The following is a 27,393-nucleotide window of genomic DNA, read 5'->3' as shown; positions in this document are numbered from 1 at the left end:
TGCGCGTTGCAAAGCGGACTGGCGTCACTGTCCGAAGGACGTGAGGATAAATTTTGTCAGTGGAACATTCGCGAGAACTGTTGCGGGCTACAATTCAGGGAATCGGTGTTGAAAAATGCAGGACTGCGCGACATTCCACGAATATACGGAACACTACGATCGGACCCGTTCCAAATCCACACGGCCACAATAGGTATTCGTGCGCTTCTCCTGCTGTCTCATTGGATGCCGCCAAAGACGGCTCTGTTTCCATTGCTTCTTTCTTCTAAACGGTAGCGCTGTGTGAACAGATTTTGCTTGCATTAAACTAATTGAAACACGATTGATTTTCATTTGAGACCAAGTTGTTTTTGCATTTTAATGCCCCTTTAATCCTGCAACAAGTACCTTTTCTTTCATTTTTTTTTACAAATCTAGGGCATATCTTGATCTACCCTTCGAGTATGTTTTCAAACGAAGAAGAGCAATGTACAAGGGGCAGCGTGGTATAGCATGGTCAGTAGTTCGTGGGCATATAGCATACCGTATGACAAGAGCTGTGGACGGGGCCATACTGAGAAAGACAGATGACAGACAAGCCGTGATCCCTAGCAGATATGGAATCAGAAGGCCGCAGTGAACTTTACACCGGGCTCGCACGGCTTGTACCTGCACGGGACCGTCGCGGCCCTCGATAGGCATTGTACCTTCTATACATGCGCAGGACGAATAGCCCTGCGAAAGCAGCGACAGTGTGCAATTAATACCACTTATTCGGGTAGTCGCCCTGTGAAATCAAAAGACGTCAGCACATGCACATTCCAGTGAATGCTTCACCGTTAAAGTCAATACGTGACCGACTGACGCAGGAGCACACTTTTTAGAGTAATCTTACGGTAGTAATTTGTTACTCATGTAAGTACTTTCCTAAAGCTACTGTCTAGTGCCAGTACGTACACCTTTTTGCGACAATTTAAGTGTCACAAGGATGCGCACAGCGCCAGGTTTTCAATAAATCTGAGGCCACTACGACGTCATTAAGGACGATTAAGGGTGTTTTAAGGCTGTACGACTGTCAATCAAAGTGTCTTCGTGCATGAGACTAGGTAAAATGTGGGGAAACCACGGGATACGGAGCGTGCAACACTTCAGCGGCACTGCGTAGGATGAGGTGCCCGAAGGCGTTGGGTTAAGGTGCCCTTCGGAAGAAAGGACACGTGTGTCTCATGTTGAGCCATTATCCCCTTATTTGGGAGAAGGACAAGTTAGGCTCCTACCCGGACATGCGGGGAAAGAGAAACTGTAGAGCTGCACCGGCACGTGACCCGCTTGCACAGTTAGTTCTCGTAAGGCGCTTTCTCTAATAGCAGAACAGAAAATTTGACTGGAAGACAGCAGCACAAAGCAGACGAGGACAGAGGGACACGATGCACGATCCTGTTTTCTTCGAGTTCTGTCGTTCCAACTGGCCCAACAATTTAACTTTGTAGTTACACAATGGTAGCGGTTCAATAAGTGCTTGCACAGTATTTCACGCACGCTACCGACTACTTGTAACTGCAAAGAGAAGTTAATTATGCACGCAAAATGAACGGGAGACCAGGAAATTGCTCAGCCTGACGTAAATTGCCGCAGAATCGAAAGCGTTATCTTGTGTTGCACGCTGACAGCAATACGTTGTATACCGTAGCGTTGATGCCAGGTATAGTAATCTGGCAACCAGCGTAGCATGGCGACAGGTAGACTTTGTTGTCGGCACTGCAAACTATCTGTACCACATCCTCGATGCACCCACAGTGACTATTGCAGGACATTTCGTACTTGGAGGCAGCACTGAAACAGACGCATTCATTCTCAACATGCAACATCGATGTTATAACGCCAAGATATTTCTATGGGCATAAAATGGTCTGACACAGTTGGAGGGGCCTATGTCGTTATCTTCCTATTCGGCGCGTCACACGTCGGCGGCAGCCATATGCTGACCCATTGCTATCAGCATGAAAAGAACCGCACCCAAATCTGCGGTCGAAAAAGGATTTGTAGGGGGACGAAATAGGGCGTATTTACTGATGACTACAACGTCTTCATTACGTATACCACAACCGCCATAAAGCTTACGTTTGTCCGTCAGCCTGAGCGTTAACTGCGAGATTCGCATCGGGGCAAGCAAACCAGAAGATAAGCATGCCTAGCAGGGAAAGAACGGTGTTACAGAGGCAGAGACGTAGAATGCCAGACGACCCCAGCTTCAGCTTGCTAACCATGACGCCTCCAAAGATAGCCCCTCCTGCTCCAGCCACAAGCGCTATGGGCCCTGCAGAAAGAAATGCAGTTGGCATCTGTGCCTCATTGTTATGCCAGGGAATCCTGCGACACAGCCACAGTTATCAATTCAATCATTTTATTTCCCATGCAGCAATGGGTGGGGCCGGGGAGGAAAAGCCGCAGATGTTCCGTAGCAGACGACAGGGAACAACGGTGTCGTCTGCTACGTGCACAGTACGCTTTTTCCTATATTCCAGCGTCGTGTCAGTGCTCAACCAACAAGACCTAGACAGAGAAAGCCTGTTTGCTTGTAGAAGTGCCAGCCAATCAGGACCGCGATTTCAACGGCCTACGTTCCTCGTCGCCTGGTATGGAGAAGGGATTTTTTTCTCAGAGCACTTTATTATTGTACTTTGGAACATAGCAACGATAACACGTAATTTCTCTTATTCGTAAATCCAGAGATAGCAGAATGCCCAGCTAACCACGGTCGTTTGCGAGTAGTGAGCATTCGCGTGTACTAAATGGGAAAATAAAACAAAGCGTGAAACAGTCCCATATTTTTCTTATTTTCTGAAAAGAGTGTTGCACTTTTAGCCTACAGCAGTGTTTCCTTAACTGTGGATGGCGACCCCTGGAGTGTCGCGAATCAGCTCAGGAACTATAAAGAACAGATGTCCATAGGTCATGTGTGGTGCGCTGCCGCTGCCGAGAGAGAGGACAGCTCGCGCAGTTCAGAACCTGACTTTACCCAGTGTAGTGTAGCAGTAGTAGCAGTGTAGTTGTTCTCATTGAGCTACCACAATCCGCCATTTCATGAGATGTTAACGGAGCATGCGCAAGACGGTGATGCATCCTATCGGGACATTGGCGAAACACTTTGGTTGTCATTCGTCGTCTGCCATCACGTGTGTACATGGGTTGTACATTTTTGCGGTAAGCGGCAACATTTTGTGAATTTATGGAGCGGAAGACTTTTTGATAAAGTCGGCAGTACCATGTACTTTAAGCAGTTAAAAAGCAAAGTACAACGAGGGGGAGAATTTTGGCTTTCTTACGTTGCCATTCAAACGACTGAACCCACAGTAGGAGAAGTCGTCCAATATTTGCTCGCTGCTTGGGCACAGAACACCGATTTTCCACATGTCCAGTACGTCTCACACGGAGGACGTACCCGTCAAGGCTCTGAAGCCTGTCGTAACTGACGACGTTAAGCAAATCCTTGATGTATAGTCCACGGTCTGCTCCTGTAGCTGTCACAACGACATTGCACCCCAGGAACAAAGAAGGTACTGTCTTGTGGATAGATCCGTAACCGTACTTGTTGGCCATATTCGCAAACCGAATTGCCGGCTCACGTGTCGAAGACAGAACAACAGCTAAGGGTGCTCGAACTTCGCGGTTTGATGGGACTTCGGGTTAGGGTACCCCAGCTAGCTGTGCGGGTTCGGCAGTGTAAAGCCAGACCTTTTCACATACCTTGTCTGGGCGCACGTCATCGAAACTCTGCCAGCGAGCGCGATCCTGACCACTGACTTCTGAAAAGACGTTGGCATGATGTGCCTTGCACCTCGCAGGCCGCCTCTGTTGTGGAGGTTGCACAGCCCTAGATCACCGAAAGGAGCGACCGGCACACTGAATTCTGGATCGCTGGAACAGTCTCGTACTTGTCGATGCTCAATGCTGCTAGGCGGTATCGTGGAGATGAGAGTCCTCACCCGTTGGCAGGGCAGGACGGGTCGCTACAGGCTTGCCATGGGGTCCCGTTCGTGGTACGTGTTCCGTAGTGCAATATCCTGCCTTATGTCCTTGCTGGCACTTGACGCAGTCCTTTGGAGTGTCAGAATCCTCTCTGGTATTTCCTTTAGAATATTTTTCGTCAGACCTGCCTCCTACCTTAGGGTCTTCAATGGGGCAATTCCGACGGTCTTCGAGTATCCCACTGTAGTCAACGAGAGAAGCGAGGAGAGGAGGGTTCTGCGCGACGAAGCGGCGAGCTTTGAAAACAGCAATCATGATATAGTCTTGATACTCTGAGGCCTCCAGGAACTCTTGTTCAAAAGCGTCGTCGTCGATTACCTCCTGAATGGCGCCGTCGAAGTCCTTGAGCTACTTAGTCTTCTCCCAGTTGATGAATGATGTTCACGATGTCACAAACTACCGCATCACGGGTGGCCTGTAGCGTCTGACTTGGTGATGAGACTGGTGATTACCGATCATAGGAAGCCACGGGTCCACCGAAGGCAATCCATCGGCTACGATAGGTGGTGGTCTGGGGACGAGGGCTGGGTTGTTCCTCCGGAAACTGACAAGAGCGGGTGGTTGCCGGGTAACGAGAGGGGAAGCGTTCCCGGATAACGAAAGGGGGGCTAATCCAGATAACGAGAGGGGAACCTATTCTCGGGTTTCGGCACCAAAATGTTACGGAACGGAATGTATTTCACCCAGCAATCTTCCGCACCCTGAGGATAGTACGCATGCATTCTTTTCATTTTAGTTTGGGACGAAGCAGTGACTTTAGTGAGATTTTCATATTGATGAGTTGATAATGTTCACAGCCACGCACAATTCAACATAAGTACACAGCACGGCATTTGGTGACAAGTACCTACACCCCTTGGTTCAATCTTCGTTTACGATGACGACATTCAAAACACGCAGCATCCAGGGGTACGCGATTCATTTTATGTCCTGCCTACACAGAATTAATGCACTTCAACGCTGAACATTCGAGTATTTTTACGTTGAAGACACGATGACGCTATACGACTCCAGCAGAACTTCGGACCGGAAGCGTAAATCCACGTGACATTGTAACTTCCCTTACATCATTTCGCAGGAAGCGCAACAGGTAGCGCAACTCCCATGGGCCCCTGTGCCTTCAGAATGACGCCATGATAGAGATGGTGAGCGCTATCCATCCGTTGCGCGGACTACTACGATTGTGAATAAATGACGCCAGAGATGGCGTCAGCAGTATGAATAATAAGTAGTGCTATGGCACGTTTACAGTTGCGCACTCCGTTTGCGTTGTATTCCCTTTTCCTCACCCAGGTAGCAATACCAGACGGGAACACAGAAAAATAAATCATATCAGCTGGTTTAAATAAACATATCAATTCGAAAAAGCGAAGTACATACAGTTATCACAGATTTTGACAACTCGAAACAAAAGGGCATCGTGATGACCACGCTGAAATTAGGAAGGCTCACTTAAGGTCCATTTCTCACCTAGAGTTATATGCACACGTAAGCGATTAGACGTTTGCATTTATTCAATGAGTGGCCATTATAGATACATTGCAACAAAACATGACCTCGTTGGTGCGCAGCTGATTCCTGCTCACACTCACGCTATCATGGCCGCTCGTCCCATGACGAAATTTTTTTTCGCGGGGCCAGCAGCAGAGGATGCATTGTATTTATCTGTTCACACGTGTTAATCTTGGTCTATAGCTCGGAGATGTGAACGTCGCTTCCTGTTCAACCCAAAAAGTGTACGAACTCCGTATTACAATGCACGAACACACGGCGCGGATACAGAGATGCACGGATAAACACGCCCACTGTGACACATGCGCAAAGGAGCATGGACACGGAAATGTACTCGGGTGGTAGATGATTTCGTATATGTGCACGAGTGGGGCAACAGAAAAGTTTTTCTACGTTGAAACTATGAATAACCTATTAGTACACACTCAAGCCATGCCCAAGTTTTTTCGTTTACGATCGTACCTCTACTACCAACACCCAGGATCGCTTGTGCCTCATGATGGTGGCTTTGCCGATGGGTCTGATTTGGTATTTTCGCTTGTTTTCGCTACCAGTTTAGATATACCTTGGTCAAACCACCCATTTCGTTTACTTACCTATAAGGAGTGCGGCGTTGGCGGATGTGAGAGCAAACTGCGCTTCGAGAAATTTCGTCACCACTGACGTGATACCTGTCGTGTACAACTCTGAAAGAATGCAAGAAAATCGCCCACCCGTCTGAAAGGGCAACTTGTTAAAGGAACTGTCGCATGCAGCAGCATGCACACCTAAAGTTTGGTCAGGGTGTATCACGCTGCCAATATTAATCAACAGTGAAAATTTCACTTCAAGGTTAGTTTCCACACAATTTGAGTAACCATGCGCTAAAAGCAGACGCCAGATGTTGAGGAAATGATATTGTTCTGCACCCTGATTGGTTAAAAACTGGAGGCGTACGACTTTTTGTGACACTTGCGTAGTTATGATAGTTGTCACAAAAGGGGGCGAACGCCCCCCGCTTTGCACAAATCAGGAGTTGGCCTTCACTGTACTTTATTACGAAGTTGTTTTAGGAGTGTGGGAGAAGATCAACCCTGCCGCCTTAAGAGGGCATACCAGTCTAGGAGCAACTCCGATTCACGATTTTCACGACACTAGATGGCGGACGGGGACTAAAAACGCAGTTGAACAGAATAGTGGATGCCTAAAATACGTTAGGAAATTAGTTTAATCTGATTTTGCAGTCGGCTGCGCGCTCCCGGCTGAATTCAGGCAACAGTGTGCGGACCGACGACACAGGAGTCAGTTATGAAGGCAGGGTGTCCGTTACAAAATGAGGTCCTGCGACTCGGTGATATCGAACTGCAACCAGCCTGGCGACGCCGTCAGCTGACTGATTGGGAATCTCGCCGGCAATGCCACTTACGTTACCGGAAGAGGCGAAGCAGAGAAGGGCCGTTTCAACCGGAAGCTGGGAATTCGATGTTTTTGGTGTATTATAAAAAGAAACACGAATTTCGAACTTTTTGGTGTTGTCTTCTTGGAAGGCATCTCGAACTAGATATTACATTAACTTTAGAACTCCAGATTCCTCGCGGACGCCACCTTTAAACGAGAAGTTTTTTTTCTTTTTTTTAGAATACCAATTCCGTATTGGGGGGGGGGGGGGGTAGATTGGATTGGATGACTTCAGAAACACGCCGAGTTTACGGGTTATGAGTTTATGCCATCAACGTGTCTCGTGCTGCGTCCTCTCAGACCAGGAAGAACAATAAAATTAAATCAAATCAGTATAGACAAGTTTTGCGCGCCTGACGTCACACACTCGCGGTGGCGCTGCAGTAAGCAGATAGTCTGCTTGGTGTTGGCAAAGCAGCAATCAATTGGAGTGATCGTTTTCATGCAAAGTGGTCATTACCGCAAAGCCTACCTCCTTCCATCCTTCGGGTACACAACTCTATGGGGAAAGGGTGGCGAAATCACTTTTCATCAGTTCCCGCGCAACGTGGTACGAATAAATCGTTTGATTGTGAACCGTTTAAATCGTTTTGATCAGCTAAACCGAGAGATTCCCGTCCTTGTAAGATTCCTTCACGGTACTGTGTACAAATAAAGACGCTAACGTGAATCGGTGCACGGAAGCAAATCAGCGCTGTTTTCAGAAACACCCTGATCAAAAAGCTCGCCCGAGGTTAAGTAATTGTGTGCTTCCAGCGACTTTGTACGCTTGCACAGTATCAGCTCGGCGAAAATATTAGGTAAACTGCAATACGATTCTGATCGGCGGCATCTGATTCTGATCTGCAACGCAAAGCGATCGTCATGTTGTATAACATTCATAGAAAACTTCCGTCTTGTAGCAACGCTTGTCTGATTCCTTTAGAGCTCTAAATTATTTCGGGTATTGTGGAAAGAGACAGTCGAGAGCGGTGCAGCAGTGCAACACAGCCGATGTCGCACGTGCGGTCAGTGTGTGTTGCCCACAGCAACTCCGCGCGTGCGCGGATGGCGCGTCTTGTTTGTAGGCAGTAACGTGGTCTATAGTTTCGATAGGTATGACCGTCGTGGCTCCCAGTCTACAAATGCGTCTAGCAACATTGCTCCTGGAAAGTCGATGCAACCGTGGCGCGAAGACGATACAAGACGACGACAAGACGATACTCCCAGTGACGTCATCTATTCTCGCCGAAACCGGAACTATGAGCGTTTCTTTCCAAAATTCGAGCAAGCGCATTTGTATTACCCTACAAGCCTGTCGTTCTACCTACCCAAACAGCTGGTAGAACGACAGCGCTTCTGCCAATGAAGTGCCAAATCACGCGCGCCTTCTCCTCCGCCGGTATAAGCGCGGCGACCCTTTCCCTTGCTCCTCTCAGAACCAGTACCCAGGCTGGCAGAACGACAGTTTCTACTCTGTAGTTAATACCCAAAAAGCACAATTGGTTTGAGCAGAAATACGGTTGCAATACACCTCTACCGAGATGGGTAGAAAATTCTTTTTTTAGAGTGGTAGAATGTCATGCTCAGCAGTTCCGGACCATTCCTTTTGGTTTCGTTGTGGCCAGAACATCGTCATTTCAAATCTTCGATGTAACTATGGTAAGTTCAGGAAGGGACTAACCCCCGATTTGGCTCCTGCCTCAGGAGTGCCGCAGGAGGGGCAACCGGGAAGTTATTGTTTCGCAGTCACGTGACAAGGGCTGTTGATGTACACCCTGAGCAACGTCCCCCGGAGAGCAAGTTTCCCGGGATCAGTGGCGTAGCCACGGGGGGGCTAGGGGGGGCTCGAGCCCCCCCTACCTGCCACGGACCGACCCACACAAATCGTGCAAATCCGAGGAGAACATAATATATAGGGGGGGGGGGGACCAGTGTGACGATCGCGAAAGTTCTTGCAGTTCATGGCGTCTATCTAAGAAGCACTCTTGAATTGTTTTCAAAGTATGACCTTTTCAAAATACTTCCAATCTCGTGACACCATCTCATTGGTCATGACAGCCTATACATGTAATCGTATTGTGAACGTCCAAATCAACTATTTTCGTTCCTTTCTTTTTTTTTTCATCCTCAGTTTGCAGTGTGCACCAGTATGTGTGTGTTGTTGGACACAGGATCAGCGGGGGGGGGGGGGGGGGTTCGTATCGAGCCCCCCCTACCTTGGAGGTCTGGCTACGCCACTGCCCGGGATTAATTTCAAAGTTTCCGGGTCGATGCGCCAGGAATTCTACAGACAGTCTTTTTAGCCCTTAGCCATTACGGATTAGTCTGCAAGACAATTGTACGCGGAGTCCCACGACAAACCAAAATTTTATAAAAGCTTATTACCAGTAACCACTATTGTCACTACCTGAGGAAAAGGCCGAATCGGCTCCGAAACGTCGGGCCTGCTTGAACCTTGCTTGGAGTTTTGAGTGAACGATTAATGGGCCTCCCCGTAAGACAAGCAGCAACAGGATGAACATTTCATACTCACGAAGGAAAGATCGTGCGAGGCAGACTAAGTCTAAAGTTAAGTTCTTGGTCAATTTGAGCAGGGCGCTGGGTAAGTCAGACAGGTGACCCCCGAAGTCGCGGGACTGCAGGCACGACGTGTCTGTCCATTCAACGACATTGTCTGTCGATGGTTTACTGGCCGAGTCGCCTCCTGTACAAAAAGTAGCCGCAGCGAGTGAGGTGAGAAGCAACGATTGGACGTGCAAATGCAGTCATCGCCTTGTGCATACAACTCCCGTACACGTGTCTCTGAAGACCACTACCAGAAGAACACAACATCGCTGACTCCAGCCGTTCGTTAGAGATAGCTTATAGATAGGGTTCCGCATTTTCGGTTCTTATTTTTTGGCGGATTCGGTGTATATTTTTCGGTGTTTATTGATTTTCACGAAATCGGCGTTTTTCGATGTTTTTCCTGGCGTGTAAGCGGTTAACCCGACAGTTATCGGCGAATAGAAATCACAATGTAATTTCCCCACGACGTTCGTTCAACATGGCGTTGTTCGCTGCGGTGGCGGTTTACGGTTAACGAAAAACTAAACTGACATTTTTTACAACCATCGTATTTCTGTATGGTTTTCTAATCGGCATCAACAACTTGCTGGGCATGTGCAGCAATTTATGTCTGTCATGGTCCTGATATGTCCCTCTGTATTCGTTGTTTCTCAATTAAAACCGAATTAGGGAAATCTACCCGGCGTATGTTTTTCGGTGTTTTTCGATTAAAACCGAAAACGCGGAACGCTACTTATAGGTGGAAATTATAAACGGCTAACTGATTTTTCTTCCGTTTTACTAGTGCTTTACCGTAGTACCAGCGTTCAACATATAAATAAAAAGTAGCATAAATTTCAATCGGTGAAACTCAAGGGTATATATGCTTTGCTGGTGTACTTTGGCCTCGGTTATGCACTAGTTGTGCTTCACATTTTTCTATTCGGGATTGGACATTTTTGAGCAATTTTTCCGACGCCGTGGAAGGAAAATATGAGTATTCAGAAAAATGCGCGAAATTCGCGTTTTCGATCGTCACAAGAAAAATCACGGTCGATCCATTCGTGGATCCGACGGAAATGCATTGGCATTAAAACTTGAAAACCCTTTGGGAACTCTCCTTCACAACGCTACACAACCCTTCACACGACCCTACACAACGCTAACACAAGACAGCATCGTCAAACGAGCCTTTCCGGCTTCCTCCGATTCAGCTTGGCGACGCCGTCTCGCAGCCTCAACCTTCTTTCGCCGCTGCTCCTCCGCGCAGCTTTCATAACCCATGGCGCGCCCACGCAGACACTACTGAACCCGTCGACCACCACAGCTGCACTCTCGCCACGCCGCGGTCTCCACGCGCCCACACATTCTCTCTCCACTCACCGTGCATGACCGCTGCGCCGTGGCTACAGACAGACCACGCCGCGATTCTTTCGTAGCGAGGACTACAATGCTAACACATTAATAAATATACACGCTTCCACCGCTTTTTTTATATGCCTCGCGCATTTGGTCCGCTCCATAGAAGCGCGCTCACGTGGGAGGCGCCTAGGGTATAAGACGACAGCGAAACCCAGGAACAGTCCTACTACAGCGGCGACGAAGAAACCTATCCACCAGGCTCCAACCCATGACCCGCTGCTTGGTGTGATGCCCAGCCTGCAATGCAGAGCGACACGGCACCGTTGTGCTTTATGCGTGTCTTGGAAGGAGTGAGTAAATGTAGTACTTACTCTCTATAATCTGTGAAGATGTCCACATAGTATTTGAGCGTCATGCCTCCGAAAATGAATCCTACGGAGGGTCCCAGAACGAGCATGCTGTTAAATATGCCTGCATTGGATGCAGTCTTATTGGTATACAACCTGCGATAGTCATTTCGTGTGACGTCGTGTCTGAACGACCAGAAGTCGAAGTGACAACAATCAAAGTAGCGTGTACGTCTTGTAGAGGGCGAGTCGAACAAGACGAATGTGAAAGGAACCTAGTCCCCGCAACATACTGCGTGAACACGCGATACCGTGCTCCTGTTTCTCTTCGCTTTTTTACGGTTCCACTATGCGTAGGGTGTACTAAATCCCATTACCAAGTAAATAGTATTATTAGGTAATGTACCGCAGTCCAGTAAGTGCTCTTATTTATATGAAGCAAAATGGGCATCCCAAAATTCAAGGCACTGCTGTTGATATTTTGCGAACACAGTGAAATTTTGAAACATGTCAGTCGTCGAAAAAGCCAGACAGTGGCGGAAATTGAATCAGGCACCAATACAGACGAATAGCAATACAGAAATGTACCTGACCTTGTAGACTGCCCTTAAAAGGGGTTGGGACACACTCACAGATGTGGTTCATTACATCATGGACGCATTGTACCGCACGCCAGCATACTGAGGACAAAGGAATTAATCTTCTACGTGTCGCGTACTTAGCGAGATACAAGCCCTCTAACACACTCCCGAGCAAAGCGCAGACGTCCAGAGAGCTCAGAGCTGCGTCCACTCTCATTGGCAGCCGCACGCACGTGACATGTCGTGCGCTGCGTCACTGCAACACCAGCTAGATAGAGGGCGTTTAAGTTTATTCGCTCGGTGGCGCTCCGGGCAGTGTATTCGTTGTGCGTCCGAGCGCCTCTGAGCGAATAAACATAAGCGCCCAGAGAAAGCCTGCTTACTCGTCGACGTAACGGAACAACCAAGAGACAAGCCAATCACGATCGTGTTTTCAACTGCGGTAGCCAACCATGAACGAGCTTTCATCTGCTGTAGCCATGGGGACGAACCACCGTCGCCTGCGAGTAGTTTTTGAACGTCCCCGCGTACTAAAGTGGAAAACTTTGAAATAGAGCTCAAAACGATCCCATATCTTTCTCAAGATTGATTTTCTGGACAGCGTGTTGCAGTTTTTGTCTACAGATTCGGGTCTACGGGTTCCAAATTAGCTGCAATCATTTGGGAATTCAAAAAGTTTCAGGGCGGCGATTCGCAGTAGCAGAATGTCCAGACCACGACCTACTAGATTATAAGGACCATGTCATAGGCACCCCTTCCCAGCGCCGCATTTAGAAGCTAGCGGTGGCGCTACTCATCGGCCCGGTTATTGCTTCCTCAACTTCTACAATACTTTGTACTTCAGCTTACCTTAGTATTTTTGTACAAGCGGTGGAAGCCCCACGTAAGATGTTCCATTCTAAAATTGGTTATCATTCTACGCGTTTTCATAGGAGCTGTTGCTGTCTTCTGCTACGGTAGTCGTACCTCCGCTTCTGCGTGTTCAAAAGTCAAATTTCTATTGTCCAATCATGAGTAGCGGATCGTCCGGACGGGCTCCTAGGGGTTGCCGATTATGACATGGCCATTATAATCTAGGAGGTCGTGGTCCAGACTATTATGTCCACGTAGCCAAGGAAGGGGAGAAGGCAATGAGCAGGCCTTCTGTATAGACGACCCGAGCCCCTACTTCATTGATTACGAAACGCCGCCGCGCAAAGCATGCTTGTGGGCACTAACAGCTTTATCAGCCTATCAGCCGACGCGTTCTTCCCGCTTCTTGTCCACCACAGCAAAATATAACCTGGAACCGGTCTTCGCGTGACGTCACGTGTAAACTGAGTAAACAGTAAAAACAGTAAACTGAGGGTCGTCTATCTAGGTGGCGTTGCCTCACTGGCGGCGGCGAGGGTTGTGATGTCAGAGCCGCATGAGACTCGGAATTCGCGGTCCACTTTCTCTGCTTCTGTGAACCTCTTCGCTGTGAAACTTTCAACTTTCAAGTTCACATCGTTGCAAAGAACGGTCTCTTGCGTTTATCTGGGATAATCTGTCGCGAAGTCACGATACGCGTTCAACACGCGAAGCATGTCAAGGCGATTCCGTTGCAGGGTGTAACGGTGTAATAGTGCTAAATGAAACGGAAGCTACATGTCGATTGCGGACGAAATCTTCACGTCCGTTGCCGCACACACTTGTCTTGCTCTATGAGGGTGAACTACTTGCCGACATAGGCAGGGGCCTTTTCCGGAGGCACATTTTCCACGAGGTATGCGACGGCGACAGTATTAGTAGCGGTCGCTCCGATGCCAGCCAACACTTGACCGAATAGGATGACGAAACGGAAGTGCCGGATGCTATCTCCATCAGAGTGCACATCGGAGTCCACGTTGATTCTGGGACAATTTTCGTCGGTGGTTCCGGCACCCGACTGGTAGGGCGGTGCAAGGGTATGGGCCAATGTGATCACTGTATTTCCCAAGCCAATGAGCGTAATTCCTGCGCTGATGAAGTGAGGCTTGTTGCGGTTGCTCGCCATGAAAGACACAGGAAGCAGTAGCAGAGAGCCCGCCATATCGTTGGTACTAACGATGGTACCTGTCACGGAGATAACGGTATTTGAGAATATCCTGCGTTATCACCTAGGGCCGGAAAGGAACGTTGCGTTAAGCTGTTATCTATCGGAGCGCGTTCCTACCTATCCGATGCTCCTGGAAGGTCCACTGCTGAGCCTACTTCGCCGCAGAACCGCTCTGAGGGGGAGGATGGGCGCGAAAGGGGCAGTCGTCCCCAGGGGTGTAGTGACTGGAGCCGCGGTGGGGAAAGAAAAGCGATTGCGGCATTCCCCGGGGAATGCCGCAACGGCAATTGCCGCTACCATTCGCAGTGGGTCGCTGACGTTGTCGCACACGGGAACGTGTGATGCCATTCCGTGACAATATTTTGCGTGGTATAGTTCTTGACAGATTGCTCGGTGAATGAAGCAGCGCTTCGAGCAATCCTAAATGTCATTTCATTGCTCACTTACAGGGGCTTATCGCATCCGGAAACGTGTGTATGAGACCGGTACGCGGTAATGTTTGGAGCCGCGTTCTGAAAATAGCTTACATATCGAATAAACGGCTTTTAGATACCCGCACTACCTCTGTAGCTAAGCAAGCCCCAGCGATAGTAACATCATGATGACGTAAGCAAGGCACACGAATGGGTGCGCAGCGCAGGTGATTGTATCCGAGCTCGTCTGGCTTGGGTTCGCACCGCAATACAGCAAGTGATAATCATGGGTAAAAACGCCGACATTCGGTTGTGAGCTCTTCATGTCGCATGCATGGAATGGTTGTTACGCACCTGGCTGTACGAACGCGTCGGGCGCTAACTCAGAAACGACATTCTATAAGCCGATCACACAGGCTCTCCGCGACCTGCAGACGCCCTGCCATCCGGCCGTTAAAGACCCTTCCGCTGTGCATGACTGCACTTGTCCACGGCAAAGGGTGGTCACTGATTGGCCTTATACGAGTGACGTTTTCTCCGATTTCCAGAGATGGAATTCCGGCAGACTCTCAACATCCGTCCTCTGCTCTTGCCGTGCATAACATCAAATTGCATAGAAACTACTCCATTAATTCGCGTCGGGTATGTCGGTGATGAACGAAGGGTAAAACGACACTATAAGTTTCGGAACTGACCGAAACTGATGGGACAGTCCCTTGTAGGCCCGGTTTCACCAACGCCATTTCATCCGCGACCAAGCATCCCTTAACTTGAAATTTCGACTCAGTAGCTAGCGTTACTGGAATTCACGTTGCGTCACTGACTAACGTTGTTGAAAAAGAATGGACGGTTAACTTCCAAGTTTAAAGGAGCACTGAGGTGACTCCCAAAGTTTTTTCTTTTCTTTTTTTTTCGCTTATCGGTACTGAGAGTGTTCTCCAACGCATAAAATGAGTCCCTACGAAAGAACGACGAGCGTAGGTGACCTACAGAGCGAGCGCGGGGACTCTGTTCCGCACACGTTTGAAAAATCATTTTCTTCGTGAAAAGAGCGCATCGCAGAACGGGAGGACGTCGTGACGTATGCTACTCCCCTCCCCTCACGTGACCCGTGACGTACAGCGGCGCAGCTGCGAAGAAAAAAAGAAACAAGGCACGGAGCCTCCACTAAGTCACGAGAGCATCGTGTCGGCCGTCCGCAGCCAGCCAACGGTCCGCGACAGTCCACTGCTTTCTCCGACATTTTTTTTTAAATTATATTGCACAGCTATAACGCGCCGCAGAGCGAAAATATTTTGTATGGTGACTCCTGACAGCTTGACAGACGAGGCAGGAATTCGAGCGGTGTTAAATGTCAGCTCATTGCTCCTTTAACGGAGGCTTGGTCTTATTTATTTTATTTTATTTATAAATACTGTTGGCCCTTGCCGAGCCGTAACAGGAGAGATACAATTCACACAGCAAATATTAAGTACAGTAACTACTCAAAGTCAAAACTAAACCTGCAGTTCCTGCATGCGCCAAAACTAAAAAACACTCGCCCATACAATATAGAAAAGGAGAAACAACAACGGAAGAACAAACAAAAAAGCGAGAAAAGACAAATAAAAGAAAAACAAACCATGAAGCTGATGAATGGACGTTTACATAAAGCCATCTAATGCCCTAATAAAACGTCTTGGTTTAAAGCTAATTGGCGTTGGTGCAATCGTGCCTAAGTCGCTCAGCGAGCCCGGAGCACCAGAGCTATAAGTGGCCATTCGCCAGAGCACAGTATACCTTTGTTCGACCACCTCAGTTCAAACACTGTTTGCCAGGTCGGGGGACGATGATGAGAGGTTGCGCTACAGTTCGTATGACGAAAGGCCAACAATCGTATCTCACCAGTCTCAGACCCGGTGAGTTGGTACCGTCGCTCGAGAGTGGGCAGCACGACAAGCATGATACCGGCCACAGTAAAGTTGCGCATGAAGCAGACACTGCACAGGACCAGCAGAAGCCACCCCGGTGTGCGGAAACGTTCCAGGAAATGGTATCGGACGCAGAGGAATCCGCAACGAACATCTGGATCAGATTCCACGTCGCCTTCCTCGCTTGCGGCTCCTGCGTGATCCGTTACGATATACTGTACAAGGTTCACTGGGTTCCTTACGCCAGTGCACATGATGCGTTGCGTGATCGTGAACGACCTTTAACGACCTCCACTTCGATAAGCGTCTCATTCGCACGACGTTCTGAAGTCATCATTACAAATGCTAAAAAGGCGGACAAAAGGAACGACTACACGACACAGGAGCTGTGTGTCGTGTAGTCGTTCCTTTTTCTTTTCTTTCTTTTTTTTTTTTTTTTTGTACAGTTCTTTTAGCGCTTTTAATGATGGCTCCAGTCGATAACTAACATGCCCAAATCAGTTTTAACGACATTCTGGCTGTCCTGTTCTGAATTCGTGACGTAAGCCTCAATGTCCAATGACAACAACACCTACACACAGAAGGCCTTAATGCCTCCTCGTCCCCCTCCTAGATTGTCGTCTGCTTCATCCAATCGCCCAAGACAGGCTTTCATTTCAGTACAACAGGCTTCTTGTGGCCACAGGCGACAGCCCATGTGGCCCACGACGACTTGTCTCTATAGCTACGGCCGCTATACGCCATGTCGTCTGCGCGATCTGCCACCGTAACTAATGTGAGGAAAGTGAGGAAAGTGGGCTCATCTTAATTCTGACACTAAGTCAAATAGTGACATACTGAAAAGTAGAGACGGAACAGTTATGTACAAAGGCCATTGTATTTTAATTTTTAGAAGTTATTGCAGTAGCAAACACAAAGCCCTCCATTGTTAATAATGTCAGCCTAGATGTTTCTCTCTGGTTTTTCCATTTCTTCATCCATTTCTTTATCCGACCGGAAACTGTCGACAAAGGCAACAATAGAGTGTGTAAATAGGAGATAATTTCAGTGCTGCTGAACGTGGTCATAACCATTTGTGAAAAACCAGGCATTTTTCTCGAAGTGTTTTTCATATTTTCAGCACCAGTTTTGAAAGGCAGCTTATTTTGCTCTCTTGGTGTGCCAAGTACGTGGTTCTGCACACCGCGCTTCTTCATGTAAACTAACCTATATACATATATATATATAATGAGGGGAAAAGCCATTAACGAAACAAGTAAATGACACTAGACGTGTTTGAAATTCAAAATTACAGATTAAAATGGCTTCTATGGCTGCACGCAGAGAAACAGATACTCATGGAACGATGCGACAGCACCAGAGGACACATGTTTCGCCGTGTTTGCGGTTCGTCAGCTCTGAGTAGATGCGCATCGTTCGGAATTGGCAAACCAGGGGTCGCTCTGCGAGCGATATACACCTGGGAGGGTGACTGAGCACTCCTCAATGCCACAGTGCAAGCCAGTGAATTATAATGGGAGGGGGGGCAAACCATTAAAGAAACAAGTAAATGACACTAATTTCAAACACGTCTAGTGTCATTTTTTTCCCCTGTGGGGGTAGAAAATTGTTCAGTTCGCCAAGTTGTATAGCCTTATTCCATCAAGTTCACGAAGAGCGCATGTTTACGTAGACTACAGCATTCACGAAACCATTTGCGAAGTTCAGTGGTTATTTGCAGTCCTGGGAAGTAAATTTCGGGTTAGGGGACTAAAATGGGGAGTAATTACAATCTACGGGACTATAGAAGCTGCAATTACTCCCCAGTTTACTCCATTTCTTCCTTAAAGTGTAAGGTAACCGGGGATGACACGTCGCAACCCCTTTAACGATCGACCACCAAGCTTACGTTGACTGTGGGCACATATTCCCGATTACAAAACAAGACTACATTTGCAAGTTAAGTTACCGGGCGGTGCAGTTTCGGATGTATCTGCTCCTTTCCTGGTGGTAGTTGTTTTGGATGCAGTTCGTTGGCCGTCCTTGCTTCCTGCGGACAAAGTTGTCGTTGCTGAGTGATGACGGGTGTCAATAAATAAATAAGGCCTAGCGCCATTTTTGGGCACTAAATAAAAATGTAATTATATATTATACCTGATTTCATTATATATTATTTATGTATTTATTTTATTATTTTATTTATTTATACGTGCCCGCTAACAGCACTTGCCTAGGTACATCATGGATATATTATGCATGATGTTATGTTATTACGGTCATGTAACTCTTTTCTGGCTCGTCTGACTGTTCTGCAGGGCCTAGCCCACAAGCCTTGTTTGGCTTAAGCAGGATCTTCACTGTACTTATTCAGATCGTTTAGTAAGAAATTAGTAGTAAAGTATTATTAATTAATAATACGGGCTTTACGTCCCGAGCGACGCCACAGTGGTGGGGACTGTGGAGTAATTTTGCCCACCTGAGGGTTCTTTAACGGGCGTCGAAAATTTGACACGGCACACCACGTTTAACGTCCCTTGCGGAAAACAACGTGTCTTGGCAACTTGTACCCTTCCAGCAAGGTGCCACCTTCGTCAGCCGGGTTTGAAGCCGCGATCTTGGGAGCAGCAGGCGGACACGATACACCGACTGAGCCACCGCGAGTCCAGCATCGGTATTAAGAAGCGTAGCCAACCGCTTTACATCGATTAGCGCGTGCAATCGAGTCCTGCTGGCGTGTCCTTAAAGCTTGCATCGAATACTTAGTGCACGTCGAACTCCCAAGTGACCACCGTGCACCGTGCAGAGACCAAATGAGCTTGCCCACCTTCAAGTGCGGGATTGCATAGACTACCATTCCGTCCCGGGGCCTTACAAGGTAATGTAATATTACGTATATATCATGTATATGTAAATTATTCAGTATAGGAATCTCTTTTAAAACACCGATTTGATTTTTTAAAAAAAGAAAGGTTAATGTGGTGTTTGAGGACCGCGGGTCATTTACACGTCTCGGTTCCATCCAGGCAGCGTGGTTGAAAAAATTTTCTCGTACTCTACTTCCGTATGCTTGCGTCCTGTTAAAGGGCTTAAATCAACGCATACCTTTGTCTTGCACGTTACCAATAGGTCCGGACGGGTGTTTGCTGTAGTAGGAAAGGGTAATTGGGGTATTATATGGCGAATCGTCAATGGCGAACGGAACCAGGCTCGCAAGACTGCGACGGCTCTCAGGAGCAGGCTGCGTGGAGGCAACAGCAGGAGGCGTAGAAGGAAGTGCACCTGCAAGTGCACCTGCTGAGTGCACCACAGCAGGTGCTGTGGCACCTGCTGATTCCGGAACGGGAACACTAGGAGCAGGTCGAGGAGAAGCAGCGGTTTCCGAAACAGCAGCATGGGCAGGCACCGAAGGAGAAACATCGGTTGCTGTTCTTGAAGCGGCGTCAACAGAAGACCCTGGAGAGAGAATACCCGATTGGCCGTCACATCAGCCACATCAATTGCAGAAGTAACCGCACCTTGCGGTTCAGCTGAGGGAGACGTCGGAAGCGGGGAGGATGGCGAAACAGGAGAAACAACGGAGGGGACGTCACTAGTGTCGGCACCCGGGGCCCTACTCTTAGTGCGACCCTTCGCGCCCTTCTTCCTATGTCGTTTTCCGTGCACCTTTTCCATCTTGTGCCTGTAAACCCGAAGAGACACAACAGACAGAAATTCAGATATGTTTTAAAATGGATAAACAACAACAACAACAACTTTATTTTAAGATGATGAATGGGGAGTTTCATCGCTAGAGGCGATACTCTAAGCCATCGCTGGTGGTGATGTGGGGAATGAATTAATGAGCCTCTTCACAATAACGATCGAAGTCCGATTGTGTACGGAAAGGTCAAAAGAGCTTTGAGCGGAGAGTGTTGGTGGGCTGGATTCGGCCAGGGACCAAGCAATTTTGATAGAGAGAAAGGGCGAGAGTCCAGCTGACTAAGAGACCCGGAGAGTGCGATTCGGGAAGGTTGGTGTGGTGGTAAAATGGATTTAAAAAAAAACAGTGCAGTGTAAGACTTAGGAACGACGACACAGCACTGACTATCCAATAGTTTATTCATCGTAACGACAAGTACCTATATATCCCCTTTCCCTCTCCCCACCACCTTCTCAACGCCTGTTAGCGATATGTCTGAAGAAGGTGACGAGGGGAAATTGGATATAGGCACTTGTCGTTACGATGAATAAACTATTGGTTTGTCAGACAGTGCTGGGTTTGCGTCGTCCTTCCTAAGTGTTACCCTGCATTATCCATTTTAAAATGAGACACAGAACAGCCCAGTTTTCAACCCTTTTCAGATATGTGCATCAGCGCTTCGGAGCAACGGATGATTCCTGTCCTGTTGGCTTCTAGAGGCAGCCACTAATAACACTGCGAAATTCCGCATCCGGGTGAGACTACAAGACGCGGTGTGTGTCGGTGACGAGTTGTTTACAATAAACAAATAAAGGGTTGACAGCTGCAGACAGAATTTAGGGATATAGGGAATCGGTGTGGATATAGCGATGATGATGAATCTGGTGGCTGTACCCTCACACGCTCACACGTGATGCCATTGTTGCCAGACGATATCACTGCTACGGCCGGATGATGTGAGCGCGAGGAAGTAGCCTGAAGCAACACAAACGATATGCAGGTGAAGTTTAAAAATAACTTGCTACGGTGGACCACGTTGGTGTTTCTACCGTCATGCCAGGAACAGCTCGAGTATTTCAGAAAAAATCCGAATCCGCACTAAAAACCGCCACAGCAAACCACTGAAAACTCTCCAGCTGTTCACAGTGTCGTCCAGGAAACAGAAACAAGTAAACACCAGGCATTCTTGCAAAGCCGCGACAGCCACAGTTCATTCACGTTCTGCAAAAAGCAGCGTCAGAAAATACTTACGACAAGCTTACCACTATATGTAGGGCGAAGACACAGCGGTGAACCACGACAGCCGTTCCCGAGTGCGTGCCAGACAAACTGCGCTCGTGCAGGGTTTCTTCTTTGTTGTTGTTGTTGTTGCTCCTCGAGCGACAACAACTTCTTCTTCTTCTTCTTCTTCTACCAATGAGATAATGGCCGTGAGCCACTAAGGGAGATTGGCCAGGACAAAAGGGGCGTGAGGTGTTTGTTTATGTCTGTGCAGTAATGATGGGGACTAAGGCCAAGTCGGATCCAAGTAACTTATGACATATATGACATGTGATGACTAATGCAGGAACTGGATATGCACGTATGTAGGAATATGCGTATGGCGACTATACAGGGCCAAAAGGATGGCTGTATGAATGTGTGTGTACGTGAAAGTGTATGAGAGTAGGAAGGAAGTGCCTAGAAGCGGTTGGAGAGCACGATGTAGGATGCAAGACCCGCTACCACAGCCCTATGACAGAGCGCAGTGTGTGATGCTCCGAGAGACAACACTGACGCCAATGAGAGTGGGGCTCCTAACAAGCGTAAGGGTGTTCAGATATACCTGCGGCGTAATTGGCCGAGCTGAGAGCAGGTTAGCAAGAAGTGTTTAGTTGTTTCATCCTGGCCACAGTGGGAACAAGCAGGGGACAAAGACCGTCCAGCACGGTGGAGGTAAAAATTTAGCGGCAGCGCCAGGCATCGAGGTCTCGTCACCAAGACTTCTGTCTGCCTTGAGCTGCAGAGGTTAGGGTTCCACGAAAAGACGAGGTGTTCATGTGGCGGGCGTGGGGGGGCAGCTCGAGACAGACTTGTGAGCCGTCTGTACCTGGCAACAGAAGTGCGAGCAAGTACTGGGAGGAGAGGAAGAATCTCTCCGGAGAGGGACATTTTAGCGAGGGTGTCAGCGGTTTCCGCGGTGAGTGGTGAGTGGTTTCCGCGGTGTCAGCGGTGAGTCCGCAGTGGCCAGGAATCCACGTGATTATGACGTTGCGAATATGAGGTGGGGCAAGCCGAGCCAAGATGGATACCAATGACTCTGAGGACGCCCGGAAGCCTGAGGGCGACGCCAAGGCTGAAATGACAGATAGGGAGTCCGACAGCAGGATAACTTGTTCGAAGGCGGGAGGAACCCTCCTAAGGGCAAGGGCCATAGCCAACAACAACTTCTTCTTCTTCTTCTTCTTCTTCTACCTCAGGGCAACAACAACTTGTACTTGTGAAGTTGCCTTTGTGATCGTCGTCGTCGTCTCTCCTTCTTCCCATGGAGAATGGCCGTTAGCCACAAGGTAGATTGGCCAGGACTATGGAATTGACTAACTAGACTATGATACGACTATGACAATCTGGACAGATAATGTGATGGTTGGGGTGATGGAGGTTGTGGAGGTGGTGAATGAGGCCGATTGGCCGTCACATCAGCAGCATCAACTGCAGAAGTTAACTGTATCTGGCGCTTCAGATGAGGGAGACGTCGGAAGCGGGGAGGATAGCGAAACAGGAGAAACAACGGAGGTGATGTCACTAGTGTCGGCAGCCGGGGCCGTACTCTTAGTGTGACCCTTCGCGCCCTTCTTCTTATGTCGTTTTCCGTGCACCTTTTCCATCTTGTGCCTGTAAACCTGAAGAGACGCAACACACAGAAATATAGATAAGTTTATAAACAACAACAACTTTATTTTAGGATGATGAATGGGGAATTTTATCGCTAGAGGCGATACCACTTAGATATGCGCGCGATGATACTCAATGGACGATGATAATGATGGTACACTCAGACTCTTCGTCTTCTTCGTCCAATCAGAAGATGGCCGTGAGCCACTAAGGAAGATTGGCCAGGTTATGGCGGTTACCAGCCAGGGTTACCATAGCTTGGCCATTGACCATGGCTTGGGCAGGGGCATAGCTAGGCAATTGGTATTCACGGCCATATTTTCACGTCGAGACTGGGAGGTACCCGGGTTCGAATCCCGGTACCGGCTGTGCTGTCTGGGAGTTTTCCGGGGTTTTCCTCAGACGATTTCAGACATATGTCGACACATTTCCCTTAGAAGTCGGCCCAAGATGCACATTCCCCCAGGCCACCAGACGTGACGTTCCCCACCTCTGTGAGGCCGACAACGGCGAACCCTTCCACCGGTATCACCACGGCCATCTTTTGCGAGGAAGAAGAAGACTGTACACTGCAAGTATGGTATGGTGGTATAACCCTACTGAAAGGGACGAGTACGGTCCAGTTTTTCATAGTTACGTCATAGCCATAGTTTAGATAGCTACTTCGTAGTAAATTCCATAGCTCTAGCGAACCTCCCTTGTGGCTAATGGTCGTTCTCCATGGGAAGAAGTCCACTGAACGCTCTATAAAGCACCTGTACCTGTAAGACTAAAAAAAAGGAGAGAGTCGTTTTTGAGATTTCATTTATCCAGTTACGACAATACCCTTCCACCTGTCACATTCCACAAGATTTCCTCGTTGAAGTTCCGAATAACAATCCTATATGGCCAAACTCCATCGATCTATTCGATCAATCCACCATATTCTCGGCAATTTTCTGAATCGCGCACCACAATCGTCTCACCGAACTCGCCCTGCGGTTTCTGCCGACGCTTTAGAGATCTCTGGGCGAGGACACCTCACTCTGGTCGCTGATGGTCTTCATATCGCTAACAACGAGCTCAGTGATACCGTAATTCTCTCTTATGTGCTTCATCACGTAGCGTACGACAACATGTGTGACGTACTTGGCTGTGGTGGATCCCACGCGTTCAGCTTCTACTTTAACCTTATCAAGATAAACGTCAATTTCGGCCTCGCGGCGCTTGAACTGCGGCAAGATGGCCTTGCGAAATATAAGGCTGGCTCCCTTGCTCGTCGATGACTGCAACCAAAGGACAACGCCGATCTTCAGTTGGTTGTAGAAGGGCAGGCCCCTCGCAAATATGCTGTCTACGATGGGCTCCAGGGTGAGCAGAGAAGCGAGCACAATCCAGTACATCATCCAGTGGACGTATTCCCTCGCGTTCCTCGACTGCACGGCCTTGCAGGAAGCGTACGCCGGGAACAGTGCGCCGACGATTAGGACGACCAACCGGCAGCATGTGGTCGACAGCAGGCTCATCAAGACCAAGATGACCCAAAACATTGCAGTGGTGGTGATGGTCGTGGTCGTGGTAGAGGACAGGTGGAAGGAATAGTCCGTTACGGCTAAGCGATGTTCAAGTGCACGCGTTACCTTCGTCGTCTTCTCTCGACGTAAAGGTACCAGCACCCTAAAAACAGAGCTTCACCGCATCGCACGCTCCTGGCCCCGATTCCTCACGCTCCTGTCCCTGGTTCCTGGGGGACAACGGGCCATTTTTTGTGGCAATATTGAACTGCTTGTTGAGTCCTAGCTTGTTGAGATAGTTATATGGGAGCCAGTCCTTGTGACTGGTCTTCCGCCTCGATGCCAATACATAGTGGCAATATTGAACTGCATAACGCTGTGGCGCAGTACGTCCTCCGTTTTCAAGGAACGGTGTCGCGCGGGACGATGGTTGGCTAGAACCGTGCTCTGCGGTGAAGCTCATTTTCATCTCATCTTTAGCCTCCGTCACACCATGGCACCTCATCCGGAAGGGAGATTGGCCAGGACAAACTTGGAATGAGATGACTATGACTATGCAGGTGTGTGCTCATTTTTATGAGTGCAGTGGGACTATGGGGGGCTAGTGGGACTCGATCCCACGCATTCTTCTTCTTCTTCCTCCTCCTCTCAAAAGATGTCGGACAGCGATGCTACCATAACACCATGTCTGCATTAAAGGAGCACTACAGTGCGAAGAAAATTTATTTGCGGTATGAAAGATTCCGTTACCTTGGCAGGGATATAAAAGTAACGTAATTCATTGGCGGCGGCGTTCGTGACTTATGCGCGAACGAACCCCGAATTCACACTTTCCCCTCTTCTCTCCTTCCTAAGAAGGGCGGCAATGCGGAGCGTGCTCTCATTGGTCTTCTCAAACGATTTCTCCAATCATCGCTGGAGACCCCTTGAGTACTCCAAATCACAGGCCGCTCCGCAATGCCGTCACGAGCGACGCAGCGAATGAATCCCGTTCCTTTTGCGTTCTTGTTAAGGTAACGGCATCTTTCAATCCGCGAAGAGTGAAATCTTTGCACTTCACTACCCCCTTAATGACGACTTTAAAGGGACTATGAAAAGATTTTTCCTCGCTTTTGTTTGACAGAAGAGATGCTCCTGAACACTTGAAACAACTGAAGTTTTAGATTTGGCGAGCGAACGGATTTCTCACGAGAAAATATGCCGCTGACGCCGGGCCCAGTGCCACCATGAGCCTTCGGGCCCACGTACCGGTGTACGTTCTCTGGAAACAAATAAATAATTACATAGACCATTAACGACGAAGTAGCGAAGGCTATATACACTCTTAGAAAGAAAGTGTGGAGCAGTTACACCTTTTTGGAGGTAATAGTTGTCGCATATGTTGTGCCTAAACGGTTGCAAAGTTCTACCTGCTTCGTCACTCTCTGCCACGAACGGCAGGGTTGCCGCTTCTTATTCGGTGAGCGACGGGGGCGTACGCCTTCTTTGTAGCTAGTTGGATATATGATAATTGCTTTTACCACCCTTTTTGCACCCTTTATCAGACGCTATGGTGACCTAGGTGGTAACTATAGAAGTTACCACCTTTTCGCACCCTTTTTTCTTAGAGTGTAGTCTGATGCACATGGCAACTCGACCCCTCTGACACCACGAGCTGCAGCAGGAGCGCCGTGGGGAAAAAACTTGACCCTGTCACCGCTCGATTACGTCACCGACGACGTCACGGCGCACCGAATAGAACATTAATGGTTGGCCGACGATGCTTTGTGCTAGCCGTGTGCGAACACAGAGCAAGAGGCACCGGCGTTAACATGCGTCTTGTATACTCAAGGAGCAACAGGAGGAACGATGATCGCTTTCCACGCCGAGACTGGAAGGTGGTGGGCTCGAATACTACCACACTCTAAGAAAAAAATGAGTAAAACGGGGAGTAATTGCAGCTTCTACTCCCCTAGTGTGCAATTACTCCCCATTTTAGTCCCCCAACCCAACATTTAGTCCCGACAGTTACTCCCCAGGACTGCCAATTGTCACTAAACTTCGCGAATGGTCTCCTGAATGCGACAGTCTACGTAAATATGTGCCCTTGGTCAATTTGAAGGACATAAGGCTGTATAACACAGACAACGTAGCAATTTTCCAGCCACACAGAGTAAGAAACAGTTAGCGCATCTTTCTTCGCAAATTGTGCCCTAGTATGGCGCAAGATTTTATATCACTCGATATATCACGGTTGACGGTTTACTTCAAAGTATTTTCATGCATGCGCACCAATTATGTACTTGGGACCCTTACAACAGCGCGTGAAATGCGGTCTTCACTCTGTGACATTCATTTACTCCCGTGCATTTACTCCCGAAAGGGACTATTTTTTGTGGCAATGCAATTACTCCCCAAAAGGAGTAAAAGTACTCCTTTTTTTCTTAGAGTGCACCGGGTGTTCTGCACGAGGTTTTCCCTGGGTTTTCCGAAGACTTTCCAGACGCATGTCGGCACAGTTACCCCTGAAGTCGGCCCAGGACGCATACTAACCTCTCTGTCCCCCACTCCTTCCTGCTGTCCTCTCTCCACCTCTCCACGTCTGTACGCTGTTCATAGCCACTGTTGCTTCACGGCGTTAGCACGGAATTAAAAAGAAAAAGAAACGCGGAGGAGCGCTGGAAGGAACGCTGAGGAACGCTCTCATTTCAACCGTGTGTGATCAAAAAGCGGCGCACTTTAATCTGGAGCAACGTCCGGTGAACGAATTCGTCGATAGCGAAGAATGTTGTTTCAAGCAAACATGTTATGGGATGTTCCGGAGATTTCGTGGTTTATCTGGGTTGTGCTTTGCCGTCTTACGTCGTGACTGCCTGCATACTCACTTTTCGCGAACTGTATACCCGTAAGATTCCTCTCAGCAGGTTAGTTCATGAATAACGCGAATAGCGTCAATACGACGTTCACAACATGCTACAGCACGAGTGCTTTGGGGGCATTGTGAGTCACATTTTTCTCTCTTTTCTTTCTTTTTTTTTTTTTTTTTTTTTTTTCGTGCAGGGCCGCAGCACTTACGTTGAGTAGCAATCCTTCAAAAAGTTGTCCCCGTATACTGGTTATGCCATTTTGAGCACGCGAGGTGGCGCTGCGAAACCTAATTCTGCTCTCAAAGAATATTGATGGCCGGCCCCATACCCGGAAATGCATATTCGCACGCATCGAAATCGAATT

At 48.4% G+C, this 27,393-nt stretch overlaps 2 protein-coding genes across 2 annotated transcripts in view; both read right to left on the bottom strand.

Moving 5' to 3' along the window:
* Positions 1–21,134, bottom strand: part of LOC135391004 (solute carrier organic anion transporter family member 4A1-like) — a 29,503-nt gene extending 8,369 nt beyond the window's left edge. The window contains exons 1-13 of the mRNA XM_064621057.1: positions 21,068–21,134; positions 19,653–19,816; positions 19,240–19,590; positions 18,107–18,187; positions 16,133–16,351; positions 13,481–13,852; positions 11,220–11,319; positions 11,024–11,145; positions 9,473–9,643; positions 6,117–6,206; positions 2,101–2,296; positions 1,665–1,812; positions 524–714 (exon numbers count right to left, since the gene is read on the bottom strand). Coding sequence (XP_064477127.1) covers positions 524–714; positions 1,665–1,812; positions 2,101–2,296; positions 6,117–6,206; positions 9,473–9,643; positions 11,024–11,145; positions 11,220–11,319; positions 13,481–13,852; positions 16,133–16,351; positions 18,107–18,187; positions 19,240–19,590; positions 19,653–19,809 — 2,198 coding nt within the window. The 5' untranslated portion in view covers positions 19,810–19,816; positions 21,068–21,134. The remainder of the gene's footprint in view (positions 1–523; positions 715–1,664; positions 1,813–2,100; positions 2,297–6,116; positions 6,207–9,472; positions 9,644–11,023; positions 11,146–11,219; positions 11,320–13,480; positions 13,853–16,132; positions 16,352–18,106; positions 18,188–19,239; positions 19,591–19,652; positions 19,817–21,067) is intronic.
* A 2,551-nt stretch (positions 21,135–23,685) lies between these two features.
* LOC135390547 (receptor expression-enhancing protein 4-like) lies at positions 23,686–24,195 on the bottom strand. Its single transcript, XM_064620242.1, has one exon. The coding sequence runs from the start codon at positions 24,193–24,195 to the stop codon at positions 23,686–23,688; it is 510 nt and encodes a 169-aa protein (XP_064476312.1).
* Between the last annotated feature and the right edge of the window lie 3,198 nt (positions 24,196–27,393).

Source organism: Ornithodoros turicata, chromosome 4 (assembly GCF_037126465.1).
Source record: "Ornithodoros turicata isolate Travis chromosome 4, ASM3712646v1, whole genome shotgun sequence".
Classification (NCBI taxonomy): domain Eukaryota; kingdom Metazoa; phylum Arthropoda; class Arachnida; order Ixodida; family Argasidae; genus Ornithodoros; species Ornithodoros turicata.
This window is presented reverse-complemented; position numbering and strand designations above follow the sequence as displayed.

Excerpts from the sequence above, each read along its gene's own strand:
- LOC135390547 (XM_064620242.1), bottom strand. The coding sequence starts at position 24,195 with ATGAGCCTGCTGTCGACCACATGCTGCCGGTTGGTCGTCCTAATCGTC.